This window comes from Labrus bergylta, chromosome 3 (assembly GCF_963930695.1).
Source record: "Labrus bergylta chromosome 3, fLabBer1.1, whole genome shotgun sequence".
In the NCBI taxonomy this organism is placed as follows: Eukaryota; Metazoa; Chordata; class Actinopteri; order Labriformes; family Labridae; genus Labrus; species Labrus bergylta.
The window spans coordinates 28,189,396-28,209,810 of NC_089197.1; the positions used below are offsets into that span (position 1 = coordinate 28,189,396).

The 20,415-nt window shown below is 41.3% G+C and overlaps 1 protein-coding gene across 1 annotated transcript; it reads right to left on the minus strand.

The window, feature by feature from the left end:
* Positions 1-78: 78 nt before the first annotated feature.
* Positions 79-19,479, minus strand: greb1 (growth regulating estrogen receptor binding 1). The gene is made up of 33 exons (XM_029277161.2): positions 19,276-19,479; positions 19,045-19,152; positions 18,736-18,912; positions 18,337-18,519; positions 16,848-16,946; positions 16,512-16,652; positions 14,582-14,743; positions 14,322-14,444; positions 13,297-13,482; positions 12,924-13,060; positions 12,395-12,671; positions 12,150-12,278; positions 11,838-12,050; positions 11,360-11,557; positions 11,016-11,199; positions 10,656-10,839; positions 10,429-10,565; positions 9,977-10,328; positions 9,231-9,346; positions 8,640-8,845; positions 7,901-8,495; positions 7,232-7,388; positions 7,026-7,128; positions 6,610-6,765; positions 6,306-6,442; positions 6,035-6,196; positions 4,660-4,864; positions 4,366-4,528; positions 4,127-4,245; positions 3,581-3,813; positions 3,049-3,249; positions 2,673-2,811; positions 79-2,325 (listed from the first exon to the last, which is right to left on the minus strand). Exons 1-33 carry the CDS (start codon positions 19,427-19,429, stop codon positions 2,162-2,164), a joined length of 6,000 nt encoding a protein of 1,999 aa, XP_029132994.2. The 5' UTR covers positions 19,430-19,479; the 3' UTR covers positions 79-2,161.
* Between the last annotated feature and the right edge of the window lie 936 nt (positions 19,480-20,415).

Sequence of the window (20,415 nt, forward strand, 5' to 3'; positions counted from 1 at the left end):
AGAGGGTCCAGAGTGGCTGAACTGTACCCACTGCTTGAAACTGCAGTCCCCCCACACACACACACACCCATAAACACACATACATACACATACACACACACACACACACACACACACACACACAGTCCAGGAGACATACATTCTCTATGCAAATTAATTACTTTCAACACGCTGTAACATTTTGAATGACCTATACGTTTTTCTGGCAGATTGTTGGGAAAAAAAGTAAAAAGAAAAAAAAGTTGTATGTAACCCACAAGTTTTGAAATCACCTTGCCCAACACACAAATGCACTCACTGAACCTCCACGTGAGGACACAGGGTGCATCTGAGAGCAGCAGCGTGTTCTGTCATCGAAGCGTAATGTTTGCCACTTGACTTTCTCCCCCTGTGATACTCGTGCTAACAGCCATTTAGACTTTGTTTGCTCCACTTGAATGTCAGATATCTACTGAAAACTAGTACAGGTACTGCAGGAAATATGGGGACAATATTTTTTTTGTGTACCTTTCAGATTGTTTCATCCAGTCTACATTTTTTTATGGCGCAGACTGAAGAAGCTTTGGCAATTAAGAAATGTAGTGTTTTTTTATATTGCATATGTAAGTCATACAAAGTGAAGTAAACAGGCTATACCTGGCAGTCTGAGTGAGGTAAACATAAGATCTTAAAGATTAGCAAATAAATATGTGCTTCTGCCATGTTTTTTATTTGAAGTGATTGACAACAAGTGTGCAAAAAAGATCCATGCTAGACTATAAACTGTAAAGTAAAAATGTTTAATCTGGGTATTGAGAATGAATATGATTGAATCATTAAAGGAACATACAAAACAAATGTAAAAAAAAATATGTACATTTATATACACAATTAAAGGCATACAAAAGTGTAAATACTGCCAACATGCAGTGGACTCCTGTTTCTTGAAGAGTTACAAATACAACCTACCTCGTACAAACTACAGAGCATAACACTAAACCATTCTACGTACAATCCTTTTTCCTCTAATTCACACATTTAATAACTTTAACATTATGCAAATAGGAGAAAATATATTCAAGATAATACTCATTTAAAAAAAATGACACGAAAAACACACTAACAGCCAAAAAAAAATGGCTACCATAGCATAGATGATTGTATCCACTCTTTAATAAAGCTTCTCATATCGTGTGCATCATAAAGTGTTCAAAACCCTGTTACACTGCTGTAAAACTTCCACATAGGTTAACATGCAAAGAAAAGATGAGAAATAGAAAAGTAGAAGCTTAAAATAACTAAGTCGAGCGAGCCTGTTTGATAGGATAATTTCCCTATTCCTTTAAATATAGTGTTATTATTATTATTAAAGATAGTGTATGTATCTATCAAAATAATTTGAATCAACTTTATCAACACAGTACAATTTCTTTGTTTGTTATAGAGGAATAAGTAACAATTCTATTCAATCAAAAAATATTCTCTTACAAAGCTATCGTGGTCATGACATATTGGATGATTTATGGACGACCCTCAAGGTAAATAACAATTTCTTCTGAAATGTTTCGATGTTTCCTGTACATTATTCTCCTAACTCACATGGCCTAATAAAAGTCAAAGAAAAACACATGACACAAAATGATTACCTCTTGATTTCTTGGCAAAAACATGTTCATATTTTTGAAGACCATGACCTCACTGGACACAGCTGTCAGTCTTTACGTTTGCAGCCAAGAAGAGGACCTCATCCCTCCAAATCCTTTTTGTGTGTTGGTGTTAGTGCATTCAATAATCATAAAGTTTTATTTCCAAAACACTCCTTTTCAAGTGAGTCTCACGGGTCAATCCTTTGTCTGTCTTCAACTTATCCAGGGCTCGGTTGCTGTGGCATCAAGAATTTCCAGTCATGCCTCTCTAGAGAAATGTTTTTCAGTTCCTCCTGGCAGATCCCAGAGCAATCCCATCCTAGATAAGACACAACATCCCTCTACTGAGTTTTTGGTCGACGCTGTGGACTCCACTCTGAACAGAGTTTCTGCACAGAAACAGGTGAACGTTAAGTGTAGGGTCAGTGCCTACTGTCATGCTCGAAAAAACACTCTGGTACATTTCTTCTTTGGTAGTTGAACTGATATCAGTCCTTATCCAATTCTTTGTAGTCAACTTTTTATTAGTGTTTCAGTCATATATGTTTTCCAGTCAAAAAGAAGAGTGGTCGGTCCTCTTTGGCGTTGGCAGTCTGGAATTCGTCACTGAGCCTGAACCTCCACTCCTCCTCTAGCTCCAGCCTGCCCACCGTTTGCCTCAAGGAGCTACGATCTGCACCAATGACACACAGAGTCGCACCTACAGGGAAGCAAACAGGAGGAAGAGGGACACAGACTTTAAATATGCTGTGGAAATCAACCTCTTTCAACCTCATGTATTAATGACACTTTAAGGGGGTATGCTATGGAACAAAGATCCCCAGCTGGAAGTCAAGCAGAAACTTTGGGCTAATGTGTGCTGTGCGTGCTCTTCCCCCCCATGTGGCCATGTTTTTTATTATTTTAATCGTCTGACATGAAGCACAGATAAGTTTTCAAATGAAATCAAAGAGGCCATTTACAACTTGTAGGCTCTCAATAAAGTACCGCTACCCAAAAATGCGTCATTGCATCTGGGCCAACGCTACCCTGTATCTGCCTTATTACCTTGGAGGAAGGTGAACTTCTTGAGGAACCCAGCAGTCACAAAGGAGTCAGCAAAACAGAGGAGGAGGCCGCTGAAAAGTAGCCCTGCAGTGCTGATGTTGACAGAGTGAGGTCTGGAACTCACAAAACACACCGTCACCTGCAAGAGGAGAGAAGAGTAAGACCTTTATTTATAGGCAAAACTTCACAATGTCCATCTCTTTATGTTTTTATTAATGTCCTTATTAAGGGCGAAATGTATGTTTCCATGTGTGTCATTGTGTGTGTGTGTGTGTGTGTGTGTGTGTGTGTGTGTGTGTGTGTGTGTGTGTGTGTGTGTGTGTGTGTGTGTGTGTGTGTGTGTGTGTGTGTGTGTGTGTGTGTGTGTGCTGTCTACCTCAGGCCCCAGGTTGAGGTAGCAGTCCACAGACAGTACAGGGTGTGCGTAGTTCTTGGTGCTGAGGGGAAACAGCTTCTGGCTGGTGTGTTGGAGGTATTTCTCCAGGAGCAACTGAGCAGGTGTAGCCAAGAAAAGGTGCTTGCTGTCTGGGGCACAAACGTACTGCGATGGCCCAACTGAGGTGGGAACATCTGTCATCTGGAGAAATTTCAAATTGACGTTAATAAATGTTACCAACATGTGATTTTGTAACTTAATATTGATGACTTACCATTACATGCAAACACAGATTCAAATCATGTTAACTGACGGATTTCTAATCCAAAAGCAATCAGGTTAAAAGATACAATTATGTGCTCTCTGACAACATCTGGTCGACATATTTTCTTTTTGATTAATATTTGCACTTTTTTTTTAGCCTGGCACGAAAACAACTGCATTGCTTTTTGTCTTATTGAAGTTAAATCTGTTTCTCTGCTCTGCTCCTGAGTAACATTTGGTTTTGTCTTTATGTGTGTTGAGCTTCTACCTTGGTCTTGATGATGAATGTCCTGTATCCTCCGATGGCGATCTGCTTCTTCATGACGCTGAAGCTATTGAACCGGCAGACGAGCAGTCCTGCACTGTGCAGCCTCAGGGTGAAGTCTACATCGTGACAGGTGAAGCGGTTCTGGTCGTACTGCACGTTCTGACTGCGGTCGACATTGAGTAGGAGGAAGTCGTGAAGGTGACCCCTGGAGAACGGCTCTCTCCTTGGATTGCCTGGATTAAAAAAAAACATATATTTCAACTTTTTAATTCACTTAAGAAAAGAACCCTGATACGCCTTAAATTGATGCTGGTCATTTTCTAGAGGTGTCCTGTGCATCCTTCTAATAGTGAAGTTCATAGAGTTACATGTTCATTTATTTATTTGTAATTAATTGTAATTCTTAAGGATGAGAATTGCCATAAGAATTTACTTTTGACTCTTGGGAGAAAATACATCAAGTAAATGTGTATATTATTTGAAAATATTGCAATTTTGTCCAAATATTTGCCGTTTTTTAAAGGTATGTGACATCATGACTCTAACCTGTGAGTCCACGGCTGCTCCACTTCCTGATCCCGCAGAGTCCATATTGGACCAGGTCTGGACATGCCTCCATGTGCTGTAGGACCTGCTTCAGTGACACAGCCTGCTCCACTGCACCACTAACAACAACAAACAGCAGCAACTCATAAACAATTATATCAAAACATTTTAGTTTCACGAGAAACAACAGATTTATTGTCCAACACGATTACTCGTTTAAACAACATGCCTGTATGTACCTTCGAGTGTCCAGATCCACTGCGTTCCACATAACACAGGAGTCATCAGCCAGTATGATGAAAGGCCAGACATCACCTGCTGGGCCCCCTCCCTCCAAACGTCGACTGCGCTCCAGCTCTAAGTTGTGATATGAGAGCTCTTTAATCAGGAAATGAGCAGCACCTGAAGTAGAAAGAGAATGAGTTATCTAGTAGTAAACAGACAATCACATTTTAGTAATTGCTTAATTTGCCTTTATTAAAAATGTATGAAATTAAGGATTCTCTACATATTTAACAGCAGTAATGACATACCTATTCCAGCTCCATTGAAGACAGTGGGCAGGACCAGCATGATGTGGTTGGGCCAGTATTTCTTATACACAGCCATCTCGTATTCTTTGACCACCAGGATGTGTAGATGAGAGGCTCCGTCCATAGCATGGTACAGGTTAAAGAGCCCATGCTCATGACGGCCAGTGGTCGGGGTGAAGATTGGACTCTTGATGCAGTCTGGGCTCTGGAAAAGTATAAAAGAAAACATACTTTTAAGTTTAACCCCTGACAAAATGTGTCAAATATCTTACATACATAAGAGAATAAAAGAGAATCTGAAACAGGCAGAGAGTAAAAAGTAAGATATTACTGTCATTCAGTTTTTACATTACAAACTGAATACTCATTTCTACTGCAATCACAATATCTCATGAGTTGTTAATTTCTAGATGCTATGATCTGTGTACTGGATGAGGGATCTTGGGACGTGTTGGTCTCTAATGATCAGTATGAAAAAAAGTTAACCAGAGAATAAAGATAGATTCATACATTTTCTGGTCAGAAGTTGTAAAAAAAGGTGTTTAAAAGCACTCGATTAACAAAATGTCCTCCCTCTTACTTAGTGGGTATTGACAGGCTGTAGAGGAGCCACAGGTTGGATTCAAACCTGAGTATCCAGCTTTTGAGGACTGAAGTCTCTGTACACAAGGCACACAAACTAACCACTAGGCCATCTGAGTACCACCAAAAGGGATTTTTTAAGCTTTAACTTCAACCCAGTAACAGGCAAGACCTGGATCTCCACTAGTGGCCTCTTAGCCATAGTCTAACATGTAGCACCACCTAGTGGAGTGCAAGCATGCTGCATTGATCTGCATATATATTTAAAGGCAAGGGTAACGTGTTGAGATAAGTGCATTTACTTGAAAAGGATTTGCTACAACTCCGACTTTGACCAAGTTTTAAACAGGACAGCTCGGCACATTCACTTTCATTGTGTTGTAAATAACCCTCACAAACAGCTGACATTCAAACTGTTGGCAATGATCTTCAGTCTAAGCTACCATTAGACTTCACTGAAAGTGAATGTTGGATAATAAAACAGTTTCAAGCAGTAAGCCGTTTGTGTGGGGTTAAGAAATGTAGCTGTGCGTTTAGTTCTCTTGAAAGATCTTTTATTTTCCCCCTTTGTTTAAGTAATCTAAAATGTACAAACAAGTTTATCACCGACAAGACATTTTCAAGTCCTCGCTAGAGGCTGTTGTGCACAGTACCAATCGAACTACATGTGTACGGCATACATTTTTCATACAATTTTTCCAGTTGTTGTTTTTACTCTGCACATATCTGGCAAAAAAAGGAAACGCTAATATTTCAGGGTTCATAGCTAAGCTTCAACAAAGAAGGGACTTACCCAGTCAGAGGTGAGAGGCAGCCTCATGCTCTCCAGCTGGCCTCCAGGATTGCTGAAGCTGAAGTAGTGCTCTTTAGACTTTGGGATGATGAAGTAGAGTTGGATCTCTTCCCCGAGCAGTAGATGGGTGAATGTGAAGGCATGCAGTGTTGACTCATACATCTGGATATAAGAATGGAAAAGAGATGCAACATACTGTACATGTTGACATTTATCATTCAAAAGAAGTGAGAGTGTCACTTTTCATGTTGTGTTGTTGTGTTCTGCTGACCTGGTATCTTGGATTGAAGCCCAGGTACTGGTGACACTGTTCACAGTGGTGGTAGGTGTTGTAGGCTGCATATTTAGACAGCTTGATCCTAGATGTCCGCCGTCTAATGTACACATCCTCCTGGCGCATCGGGTTTCCTTGAAAAGACAACAGGAGCGAGGATGGATTAGGAGAATAGCACATTTACAGGTAGCTTCTGAGAATTTGTTTTTAAAAGCAGCAGACATAAAGATGAATGTTGTGTCAATATAGTGCTTTTATACTGATATTGTCTGTGTGTGTGTGTGTGTGTGCGCGCACCTACCCTTAGCACTGGGTTTGTATTCAGGGCAATAGACAGAGCTGATGTCATCATATTTGGGATCATGGATGGTGTAGTTGAAGTGTATAGTCTTCATGATATCTGGGTTGGGCCAGCGAGAGTTGGGTAGGTGGTACTGCACTCCCTCTGCCTGAGCACCTAGACACACAACACATTTAAAAATGTGTGCATTACATACAAGTACTAAAAATATTGATAGTCAAAATTAAAACTGGATTGACCCAGCAAATCATAGAAACAATCATATGATCTTAGCAAAAGCATTGCATTGAAATATAGAAAAGGTAAGGAAAACTGGAAAAAAATCAAAAGTGAGCAGAAGTTGTGCGATAAGGCTAGCCACCATTATTACTCTAATGTAGGAGGTAATTGGTGACTAATACTGGGAGTATACTCACTGTAGTTGATGTCTTCTTCATCGTAGATATCCACCTCCATCAGCCTGATCAGCATCCGAGACAAAGTACCTAAGAAGTGTAGGTACGCTCCTGTCTTACCCACCTGACCCACGGAAAATACAAAAGAACATGAAAAGTACATGAAAATGAACAGCAAAGAATGAGCTTTAGTTTGAACAAAGGAAATAAAATAGGTCAGCAGGTACCTGTGGAGGTCCACTGAGCAGCAGTCTGCGAGGGTGAAAGTTGTCACTTCGTCCTTCAGTGCGGTTGCTGCAGTCCATGTGGTAGGAGCGAGGCACGGTCCACTGGCGATAGTACAGTGACTGCTCTGTGCACGTCATCATCTTACTCAGCAAGGGCCTGCACACAGAAGAAAAGTGAACAGCTGGATTTCTCCAAGTGAGACCTGTAACATTCACATACAAACCTTTATATAACTATGCTTTCTACACATTTGTAACATATCTTCAAAACAAGACTCAAAACTCATTTTGACAATGAAGGAGTAATGAAGTAATTTCCTATAAAAAAAAGTAACTAAATAAGCCAATGAAACATTTTTTAACTTAAGATATATCACAATGTTGGACTGCCTTATTTGCCTTAAATGTAGATGAAGGAGGCCATCAGACCGTCATGTTTGTAGACATATAAGTTTGTATTAGAATGATCAAAAAGGGCGGATCTACCTTTACTGATTATACTTACCGTTATTTTTCAAATTATGGTAACCAGCAGTTCATCAAAGTTCATAACAGTGATAACGTCCCACAGATAGAGTAGTGCTTGGTTTATGATTACTCAGCTTTTGTATCAGTACCATCAGTCTTAAAGTAGTGGTGTGTAAAAAAAGAGTAAGAGTCATATTTTACCTAAAGCTGCTGGCCCATGCGACGGACATGTGTGGCAGGAATGTAGTACATCGTGGAAGCCCGCTGCTGTCGCTAGCTGTGATGATATCGTAGAGGGCACGAGGGAGGAGCACAGAGGGCGGTCGACTCACTCCTCGAGCCCAGGAGCAGCTCAGATGAGGAGAGGAGGCTCGGGGGGACAAGGAGCCAGAGGAGGTGGACTTGGAGTGTTGGCGGCGAGACTGTGCAGGGGGAAGTATTTGTGGCTGAGTATGAGGTACTTGCATGTTGGAGAGCGACTGGTGCTGGGAAGATGTTTGATTGTAATGTTGGGAATTTGGTTGAGATAGTGACTGATTTTGACTCTGAAATTGGGGCTGGGAGTGACCCTGCACTTGAGGGAGGGTTTGGTGGTGTAGCGCAGGTTGAGGACACAGAAGAGATTGAGACAGGGGCTGGGGTTGATTTTGAGTCTGTGATGGTGAGGGAGACTTTATGGTATCAGGGGTCCTTTTCTGAACATTTGGAGAGCTGGTGCTTTGTGCAGGGAAGGGATCTGAACCTCCACTGTCTGGGCCTGACCGAAGCTGCTGACTGGATGACAGAGGGGAGTCCCCTAGATAAGGCAGGAGGAAAAAACAAACAAAAAAAACAATTAATTAGGTTCCAAATTAGTTGAGATATCAATCTAAATTGCAATACTAAATATTACATTACATTTCATAAGCACATAAAAAAGTTAAATTGCATATAACTTCACCATTCTCTTGTCCCTCCTCCTCCTCATTGTCAGTACTGCTGAGTTTCTCTGCATCACTCTCCAGCTGGTCACTTCCTGGTCCTGGGTTGTGTGGAGGTCGGGACTCTGCCTTCACTAGATAAGCAGCCAGTCCTAGCTCTTGTTCAAGTGTGGTCCTCTGGAGGTAGGAGCAGCTTATCACTCTGAGATCACAGTACTTCAGTGATCTGTTAACACAATGGATTAGAAAAAATGAAGAAAAAATAATATTATTCTTTTGAATTCACTGTTGCTACACATCAAACCTGTTTTCACATATCAGGGGTTAACAATTGGTTATAAAACGAGAGTACACAGATGTTGGTAACAAATAATAATCAGATACACACACGCACACAGACACAGAGCTGTTCTGCCAGCCCAAATATTTTTAAAGTGACACAGTTTTTTCATTTTTTTACACCTCTGCTACTACCTCTGATGCCAGATTAGTGAACTACTTATTTTGTCCCCCCACTTCATCTCTGTGGTATTTATATTGATGGCGAGGGGTAACAGAGGTGTAACAGTGCCATCTTGGACAGGCAATATAAAAGGGGCTACTGTGTGTACCTGGGCAGGGATTCTCCCAGAGGCTCAGCTCCTGACAAGATAAGTATGCAGGGGAGGGCCTCCAGTTCTAGGTAGGTCCGAGGAACCCAGTCAGCCTCCTGGATCTTCAGCCATGTCTGCAGGATATAAACACAAACGCAAGCTCAGAAACCCCAAAGTTTTCACTGTCATTATTGTCATCTACTTGTTAGCGCATCTATCTTAAAAACAATGTATCCTCACAAACTATAAGCACAAATTGGACTGAGCCTCTTGGTTCCAATAGAGAAATATATGCAGAAATGCAAAAGACCCGCATTCTTTCTAATATCCAGCAGGGGAAGACTCCCTGGTTGGAAAAGGAAGTAGGATAGTAAGAAAACCGATGAGATAATGATCCTGCTTCTTATCTGATTCATAAGCTTGTTAAAAAAAACTTGTGAGTCTGTGATTTGCTAGGGTTAAATCTTCCTCAATACAGCATTCTTTATTTTATAAATAATGGTCCTTTTCCAAATGAAACTAGCAAAAAGTCATGTTTATTATAGGGCATGGCAAGATGAAATTGACAACAATGCATATCCACTCTGCCATCATAATATGGTCACCTCAAGCAAAAACCAAGAGGGTGGCAGAAAAATACTAAAATCAAGGCTTCAAAAAAGGGGTTTACTAATGGGCAATGTCATGACGCATACATCTATTTCATACACACAGTCTATCTATGTCTATCCAGTACTCCATGCTAGAATACACCTCTATCCCACCTTGATCTGGTCAGTGAAGTTCTGTCCAATAGTCAGAGCTTGGTTTGGATTCCCCATGATGATTTCAAAACTCTCCTCCAGACCAAGCTGCCTCCTAACCCTGGACAGCCGTCTGTGGGCCCACGCTGCCAGAGCCAGCGAGGGGATCCGCAGCAGGACCATGTGGCCATGGTGGGCGGGACATTGCTGGGCAGCAGTGAGCAGTGATTGTACAATCTCTAGGGTCTCTACAGACGTGTGTTTGTGGAGATTGTGGGAGCCGCTGATTCTGCCAGATACAGCCATCAGAGCTACACAGTAGTGTTGGATCAATACTGTAGTCCGGATCACAGCACTGTGCAGCTTTGGGAACCTGGGGGAAAGAGATATGCAGCTCTCATTTCTCTGTAAGCTTGCAAAAAATGCAAACTTGATTTAGAAGCAAGGATTAAGCATGTGTGCATTAGAGTTACCTCTCTTCCAGAGCAGATGCCATACTTTCAAAGGAGGAATCACAACGCATCAGAGGCAGGCTGCTGCCTGAACGCGTTGACTCTAAAAGCTCTGACACACCAAAGTACCTCGTCCTCTCATGGTACAAGTCCACATCCTACACACAGATACAAGCAATTGAATCGAGTGTGAACTTCATTTCAATAGCAATGAGTGTAAGTTTAATACAAAGTGTGTACGGTCTTACATTACTGAACGCAGAGGGCCAGTGGATCTCGTTGTAAGGGCTGATGCGAGTATACTGCGTCTGCAGGGCGAAGGGGAAAGAAGTGACGTGGAGGATAAGGATGTTTGGAGCATCTCGGACCTGTCTGGAGTTTAACAACTGGTCCACCAGACCCAAACTACTGTCTGAGCTACTGCAGGATTCACTGAATGAGAGAAACAGATAAAGACAAAGTAGAAAGAAAGATCAAACACACTTTACTTCTCTGCCACTGCTCTCATTAGACCACAATATTTCACTGGTGTAACATACAAAGTGAACACACTAATTATTTTGCATCACATTTGATTTCTTTTTCCTCTTTCTTTTTCTCACACACACATGTTAATGTCCCGGTGGGCATGGTCATGGACCAGGATGTAAAGCGTGTAGGAGTTCCTATGTGCTTCCTGAATGAGGTTGTCAATTCGTGTCTGAGCGCTCTGATCCATCTTGACCACATAACGCTCAGCCTCCTGTTGAGACAAACACTCCTGGTCTAAACCCCCCCGCTCCTGAAGGACACCTGAGTTAAACAAAGAAAAAACAATTGTTGTACAATTTAATATAAAAACAGATCATGTAAGAGGTGCAAACATAAAACCAAATATGTTTCTAATCACTCTTCATTAAAGACAATAATGGATAGAAACAATTGCTGACAAGAAACGAGTCATACTACAAACCAGAGCTCCAGAGGTGAAGAACTGTCTGCTGAAATGTGACCTCAGAGGGCGGGACTAGGATGAGGAAGCTGACCCTGTCAAACGAGCCGAGGTCCAGGTTCTGAGTGCTGGAGTCGGCTATCGCACAAACATGGGACAGGAGCTTTCTGGCAACTGCAAGCTGGATGGGACGAACCTCACGCCAATCTACAGAGTATTCTACACACACAAGCCACAAATTCATATCAACAAACTCTTAAAAAAATACTATAATGGAGCTAGTATAAAGAGTGCACACTTGCTGGCAAAAGAAGGAGGGCATATGAAAACACATTCTTAGTGGAATCTTAACAGTTTTTCCATGATCAACAGAAAATCAATGGCTCTCTGTGAGTCTATAAGAAGACAAAAGTTATTAAAAACCAAATCCCAGCCTGAGCTACAGTCAATCATGTCAGACACACACTTTTTCAAAGATCACTTTCACACTGTGTCTCACCTGAACAGGTGTCTTTGGGACTTGAAGCTCCCTCTTTAGTGCTCGGTGAGTCTTTTGAACCCTGTGTTTGTGACTCTTTTGGTCTCTGAACATCTTTTGGACTGTGCCTGGATTTTAGACTCTTATCTTCAGCTGACTCCTGACTACTGGACATGGGAGACTGCTCGTTACTGTCCACGGTGGCACTGTCCAGCAGGGAGTCCAAATCACCATCTGATAAACAGAAAGATGCACTTTATGTTGGTAAATTATTATAAATATACACATTAGCAGCCTTTCAGCGTGTAATTGAAAGCAGACAGTCAGACAAACCTTGTCCGAGGCAGTTGCAGTAGTGGATGAGTTCCTGGGCAACACCAGTGGAAAGTTGCTGGTTTATTTCTTTGAGTCCCTCACTGGGAGAGTACATGCTCTCTGCCAAAGCCCGACACTGGTGTTTACCTGCAAAATGTACATCAAAAAACACACCAATAAAATTGCATATATGCTTCTAGATTCATTTTCAAGAAACTTTATTACATTCGCATACAAAAGGAAATAAAAAACACAACCCCTACCTGTGACAATCACACAGGATTGTGTTTCCTGTCCTGGTGCAGTGACAATAATTACTACATAGTTGGTGTTTTCGAGCCGTCCTTCCTTCAGCCTGCTGAACGTTTGCTGGATGCCTTGAGCCAAAGATCCAACCTGCTCGCCTACAACCACCACGCCTTCTCCACAGGATGACGCAGCCAGCTGGGCCAGCCAAGGGAGCTGGCTAGGGGTCAGAGGTTGCTGGCTCTGGGGCGGTAATGAGAGATGCTGTGGGAAGCCAGGCAGGGTGGACAGGGTCTGGTAAAATGGTAGAAAAAGAAGAGCAGCTTTTTCATTAATTGTGAATTACCGTATGCATAGAGTACAGGTAAAGGATAGCATTATAAGATGGATACAAAAGGACATGGAAAAAAAGAAAAAAATTGGGAAAGTTTAGAGCATTGAATCTAAATATTAAACTTTTCAAAAAAATTATTTCTTTAGTTCTTTTATTCCCTTAGAAGAAATACCTACAAGACTGTAAGACACCTGTGAGGCACCCTGTCTCACCTCTATGCCATATAGTCTCCCTTGGGTGGCAGCTGTTTGAGGCTGCTGGTACTGTCTGATCTCGCTGAGGTGGGACTCCCTCCATGACCTCATGAAAATCTGCTCCAAGTCCTCAATGAGGGGCACCTGGTCTGGACCTTGGATGGTTTTATTGGGAGGATAAAGAAATGATATGAAATATGTAAAACAAAAAAAGAAAGTCACTAAAACTCAATTCAAAGGAACTTGATGTTTGTTTCTTTTCTGCCACCTGGTGGCCATTATAAGGCATAGCAATAGTATCGTGGAAAGAAAATTAATATTAACTGAATTTCAGTCCCACTGAACTGTGTGTAATCACAGCATGTATTTTGGAAAAAGGATTTTCACTGACCTAGCTGAACGAGGTAGTACACCGTGAGTAGAATCTGCATCTCAGTTGACAACGGCTGGATGGGTGATGGTCCGTAGTGCTGGTAGACTCTGGGGAGCGTCTGGGAGCTCAGATAACAGCTCTGGAGCAAAGAACTGACGAGCACTTCACTGACATTGCCAGTTAACTGAGGGAGAGGGCCGTGACCTGTGTCAGTGGGAGGCAGGCAGAAACAAGGATGAACATGGAGAGGTGGCTAAGATTACTTTCAGCCATTTTCATTATGGATTCTTTGCAAATCCCCACATCCTTTCCACATATTTTTATTTCCGTTATACATGGTTAAGAAACTTGAATCCAAGTTCTATCACTTCATCTTTGGGACATAGGATGTGCCAAATAATATCAGGTAATAAAGGGTTGGAAAAGGTGCTTGCCTTACTGATGGCTAGATGGCAAAATGGTTTTACACTCAAAAAAAATGATGGAGCAGAACAATTTAAAATAGATGTACATGTTAAATGTAGCCTTTAAAAACAACAAAAAAGAAAAAGAACACAGACATCATAGTCTGAGTCTTTAAGACTATCAGCTCCTCTTTCATTAGATGCAAATTATTCATATATTTGCTAATAACCTGTGTTTGAGCTCATTGCTTGTAATATGTTTATTGGATGGCGGCACCAAACATGTGAGGTAATGAAAATGAACACAACAACGAACATAGGAAGTGTTTCAGGGCTAAGAGGTGTGGGAGGAAAGGTGGACGACTTGACAGGTGATACAAAGGATTGAAAGGGTGGAGGGGATGACGGAAGGCAAACAGGCTGAGAAACAGACTGGGGTGTTGGCTGACCTCTAACCTGAGAGAAATAGGGAGCTAATTGACCATCTGGTAGGTGGTTACTGAAAACTCTATCTGTTCACCTGCTTGGTAGAGGGTTTCAAAATGTTACCCAACCCTGTCAAGAGCATGAATAAGCTTGAGAAACTTGGAGGTGTATTCTATCAACATAAATAACTGATAGAATGATGATAGAGCTGACCTTTAAAGATGACAGGTTGCAGTCTGCAGGTGTGTAGCAGCTGATCAGGGATGGTTACAGACAGCTCTGGGGGAGAAATTGGGGTTGAGGAACCCTGCGGTGAGCTCAGTGGAACGGCTGTCTCTGGAGAAAGCACATGAACATATTTACGTTTAAAAGTAAAAACAGTACTCTTCAGGTAACTCTACTGTCTTGTGTAAACATGTTACACTGAATAAATAACTTTAACAACATGATTACTCTTATTCCCCCCTTTGTACCTGGCCTGGCTCCACTACTTATAACAGAAGAAACTGGTATTGTTGTTGAGGTGGATGAAGATGGAGGTGTCTTCACAGCGCTCTCTGGCAGACTGTTGGCAGAGGACTCAGGGGACCAGCCCTTGTGCCTCTTTTTTGGAGGTCCAGCATTTGCAGGTGGACCTGCAGAATAGAAAATAAGATTAGAAGTAAGTCAGCAATGAAATGCATTTTGCCCAGACACCCTCTCATCCCTCGAACCACTAGTAATACGAATAAATACATTTGAAAAATAATGGTAAATCATTGGTACACTAATATTTTATCTATAAACACTGCTACTATGTGATGATTTGCCGGCTTTTTCCCAGTTAAGAGATTCTCTTAAATGAATCACTGCTGTTCATTTTGTTGATTTTAACTATAGTAGTTTCACTTGGTGTATTCAGACTGATGTATTTACAACGGTGTATTCAGACAGGTGTTTCAAAATGAAATACGTGACGTTTCATGTTCAATCTAAATGTTGCAGAGGCGTATTAGGGGGACTAAGTGATCCCCGCTCTGTACCGTCTTTAGAGGTAGTAACAGAGGCGTTACAGAGGCAAGATGGGATCAGCTGTGCCAGGCTGGAGTCCAGCACTGTGTGGAGGAGCATGTCTGACTGTGTGAGTATATGGAGCTCCCACTATGCCGTGCTTCCACAATACCGAAATGCAAAGTGTATTCACAGACTGGGAAACTAATATTGCCCCATCGCAGAATCAATATCAATATACAAAGACGTGATGATGGCTGAGCTTAGTTACAGCACTTTTCTACAATTCATTTCTTTGAATTATAATCGAGTTTTAAGAACCCCAAAATCAACAGAAGCTACACTACATGTTTTATGATGGACTTCTGGTAAAACATTATTGGAAGGCAGCTGTGTTTTTAGGTCACACATTAACCCGACTCTTCCTTTTCCCCTCAATGCTGTGTTAAAGTGCGCTCATAAGGAGACACATAAAAGGTCCACTTGTTAATAGGGCCATGAAAAAAACAACATTAACAGGAAGGAAGCTTTTCATCCTGTGAGAAGACAGGGAAAAAGACGAGACAGAGAGAGCATTTTACAACCCAGTTTAATAAAGGTGACAGACAAGAGAAAAGGGAGGGAGAGAGACAGAAAGACAAAGGACAACCCCCAACCCACAATGCAGCTGGCAGGCTCTTGCAGCAGGGATGAATAACACACACGCGCGCGCACACACACACACACACACACACACACACACACACACACACACACACACACATACACACACACACACACTGGGCTACTTGCGGTAGGAGTTCTCCCTTTCAGAGGTGTGAAGACACCCAGGGGAGGGGCTTATTGACAACAGACACAAACTGACCACGTTAGCATGAACTCAAGAAGCCAGCTAATGGTCAGAAAGGAGGTTACAGCAAAAAATTTAATTAAAAATGTGTTAGATAATATGTAACACTTACAAAAGCTACAAACGTAGATATAAAATAGCTTCATATATATAGTTTGATTAAAAAAAAATGTGAAAACTGTTCAAAAAGAGGCTCAAGTTTCAAATTTGAATTTTTTGCAATGAGGACGCTTCGCAAAATTAACAAGAATTTACAACATTTAGTTTGAGTCAAAAACTGTTAATTTACTTTTTGAATAGTTAACACAAGTATTAGCTATGTCAGTCAACATTCAAATTGTATTCATTGACAGTTCAAGAAGATTACTCAATAAATAATCAATTGTACATATCAACATGTACAGTAAATACCTTCCTCAAGGTTGTGTCACACACATTGGTGTTGTGATAAGAATTTAAGCACAACTTAAAAGAAGTAACTTCAAAATGTTTCAATCTGAAAAAAGACAATTCCTGTGTTGTCCATATATGAGGAGGATGATAGTGTGTACTGTAGGGTGTACCTGTAGCTGAGGGTCTTCCCGGCCCTGACTGATTTAAAGGTGGCTGTGTGATGGCGGAGGGAACAGCATGATTGCCATTTGCCGGCGAGGGGGGAACGTCAGCTATTTGTGGCAGAACGGGTGGGTCCACATGTGCTCCTGCTGTTTACAAAAAAGAAAAAAATGAATAAATACAACTACATTACAACCAGACATCATTTAATCATTTTTGCGCTGTAAGAATGAGAAAACAAAAAACCAACACGACAACAATTGACAATGAGAGTAATAAAGGTTTCATCTTGACCACTGAGATGTCATCTTCAACCGTCTCCATATATCTGTTTGGTGTGTTACCTGTGTGTGATGGGTGAGTCGGGTTAATGTTTGGTGGCTGTCCATCCGATGTCACATGACCTTCTGCAAGGGTGGATGCAATCCGTCTAATCCTGCATTCTGAAACCCAAACATTCACACAAAAATAACTAATCTGATACACTGTGATGTAGTTCACAGTGGCTCAGTTATTGTTATAAGTTTTTGTTGTGTACGTGTCTGTGTGTGGGCATTCATATGACCTCATATGTGTGGGCTCTGGAGAAATGAGAGAGGCCACTCTGAATAATAAATGAACTACCTGGTTTACTGAGTCGTAGAACCTGTTAAACAAAGTTATACAAATAACTCAGTAAAGCTGTTTCTAGAAACAAACTAAATCTGCTCTGACTGCCAGGCTTTGAATTATTTGAATAACTGACACATAAAATATAACAAATATATAAAACAAATGTACAGATTGTTCTAATCAAAACAAGAAATACCCCTGCAACAGCAACTACAGTAGGTCAGTATCAAGAATCATCATTCAGGTGTATACCGTTAAATGCAGCAACAATAGCATGAGGTAAAATGCCAGAATAAAACACAACAACTACATCAGAGGAGAACAATATGCCGGTTAGGGATATATATATATTAAAAAGGTAGATTACAAGTCACTTCAAATTCCACAAAGCTTAAACTCTATCTCTCAAAGTAGATGAAGAAGCTCCCTCATTATTCCTCAGAGCAAAATGATCATAAACATGAAAGAAGCTATAGCATTTAATAGAATTACTCGGCTCAGGAAAGCCCCCGTTGTCATTACATCTCTAACTATTGTGGTTAGTATTGGACCAATATCAGCGTCAGTACATCCTGACTACAGAAGGATTTAAGATTCTATTAAGCACAGGGTTTGCAAATAATTTGTTATTGCTGCATGGCACAACCCAGGGAAATGACTTAACTTTGTAAACATGTGAATAAAACCTTAAAAAAACATTTTCACACTTCAAATCTAAAGGGATTACCTTAGAGGTACATTAGTGTCTAACACTGATATTCCCATAGTTCTCCCATAGCTTTCCCTCACGAACAACAGGAACAACAGGAACAACAGGACCTTGAGAGACCAGCTTAGATAGAACGCTACATCTACCAGACCTTTTACTCAGGAAAATCATTGCACATTATTTTCATTTGATGTGTTGCCGCAAAGCTGTGGCGTCTTTGTACACTCTGTCGTGTCACCTTTCACATGCCCTTAAGGATTCACTACTAGTCCAGCTGTTTCCATGCAAAATGCAATTCAAAAGAGCGATAACCAAAAGCAGATCCTCAGCGTATGCCTTCACTTACTCAACAATCAACTGGATGCTTGAGATGAAGAACAACTGGACAACAATTGAAACTCTAGGCCACATGTTTCTCAGTTATACTAAAATGCTTTCAGAACAAAATTGGGCCCAGATTTAAATTGAAGTGTGACCTCAGTTGCCAAATACAATACATGTACATCTCTTACCGTGTCCCCTCCAGAAGACGGGAGCTCCTTGGACCAGCAGGCCCTGGTTGTTTCTGTAGAGAAGGTACTTCAAGTGCTTTTGTTTTTTGGGCTGCGTGCTGAGCTTCAGATTTATGTGGTTGGAGAACTCTGTGAAATAACGAAAGCCTTTCTCTCCACAGCCCATGCAATTCCCTGAAAAACCTGGAGGGAGCACATACAGAAGATATATTTTCACCTCCTGTCTTGATGCCTAGCTTGGCTTATCATGTCCTAACTCATGTCTACTCAAGACACAAATGAGAACAACTTTCAAGGCTTATTCTTTGAAAGAGGCCTAAATTGTCATTTTGAAAGTTTTTCACTTTTTAACAAACACTAATGACATGTGTGTGCTCCTTCAAGTCTACAGCCTCTCACCCAGCAGTGCATTGTGACCACGTTCATCTGGCAGGAAGCGGTGATCCACGGCACAGACCAGCAGGCTCTCAGGGAGGGAGGGGGACTTCACCCCAACCAACATGAACCCAGTGGGCACATCAAAGGGATCTGATGCCAGTGTAGACAGGCGCAGGTCTCGGCCTGCCTGACAGAAGCCTGTGGGGGAAGCAAAGAGAGGATAAAACACTGTATTTCACATGTGATCATTGGTTGCAGCATCCTCTTTTAAACCTGACCACTAAACGCATGAAAGATTTTGAGAGCTTTTATATGTGTTCATGAACAAACCATCTGTGGTGCAGCATCCCTCAGGTGGGGGCTTCATCTGATAGGGTATAGGAGGACTGTTAGATTCTGACCCATCTTCATCATCCTCATCATCATTCTCTGCACGGCCTGTCGGGGACATACACATAAAAAATATAATTCTGGACAAGAGTGACAGGCAGATGCTACAGAAGTGCCAAGAACTCTTTATTATGCTCCTTCTTCTTCTTCTTTGCATCCACAAAAACCCACCATCATGTGTCAACGGCTGCTCTGTCTCCAGATACAGCTGTGAGAACACAGGACGAGGCACTACAGTGTTGGACCTCAGAGACGCCTCAATGGAGTTATGGAGAACCTCCTCAAAGCGTGTGGTCCGTAGCTGGCCAGCATACGAGTTCCCCATTGGTGTCCTGCAAAAACACAACAATATTGTGTTGGACAGAAAAAAAGACCTTTGCAAGCTGACAGTAAATTGTTGTGATTACATACATCCATTAAAATACTGATTCTGATTGTGTAGGTTCAGATTAACCTGCCGTGCCATTATCATGTAAGATTAAGTATCAAAGTCCTGACAGAATGAGCAGCAGAAAAAACTTATTTATCCCAGTTATACATGACTACACAGTCTTTTGAAATTCTTCTGTTTACATCTGTTGAAAGAGTCTGACATTGAGAATAATGTGCTCCTTAAAGCTGCCAAGCCTTAGCAAAACACACACACAAGCATATAAAAACATCTGCATCAACACACGCAAACTCTGGAGTCAAGAAACACAACTTCTCACACAGACACACACAGACCTGCACACTAACACAGTAGTAACTAGTGGATGGCCTCAGTCCAGGCAGCATGCCATTAAATCAGATGCACTGACAGAGTCAGGGCACCCTGACCTAGACTCTCCTCCATGTCTCTGTTTTTCTACTTTCCCTTTCCAACCATCTCTCTCTATGGTTTATTCATTGGCTCGCCTCCTTCATTTGCTCTCCAACAGATGAGAAATGCTCCAAGAAGAAAGAAAGCAGTAATTCTTTGCAGATGCTTTTGTTTATGCGCACTGAATAATGTTGTTATGGTTAAAGTTTACATAACACCATACATAGAAAAGTTTTATTTTCTAATTTTCATGTTTAAGTGTACACGTAAGAGAAATCTTCACTGATCTGTTAGTTTAATTTGGAAAAATCTAAAATACATTCAGAGTCCCCTTGCACTTGATAAGATGATAAATGAATTTGTTTCCATCACTAGTTAAGATTTCAGGGCGTAATATGTTTTTTAGGATCGAAAGATGAAACAAACAGGGTCAACGGAGGGAAATAACAAAGTTAGAGTGTTGACAGTGACACCAACTTAATCCTGCTCCCCTAAACCTCACCATCTGC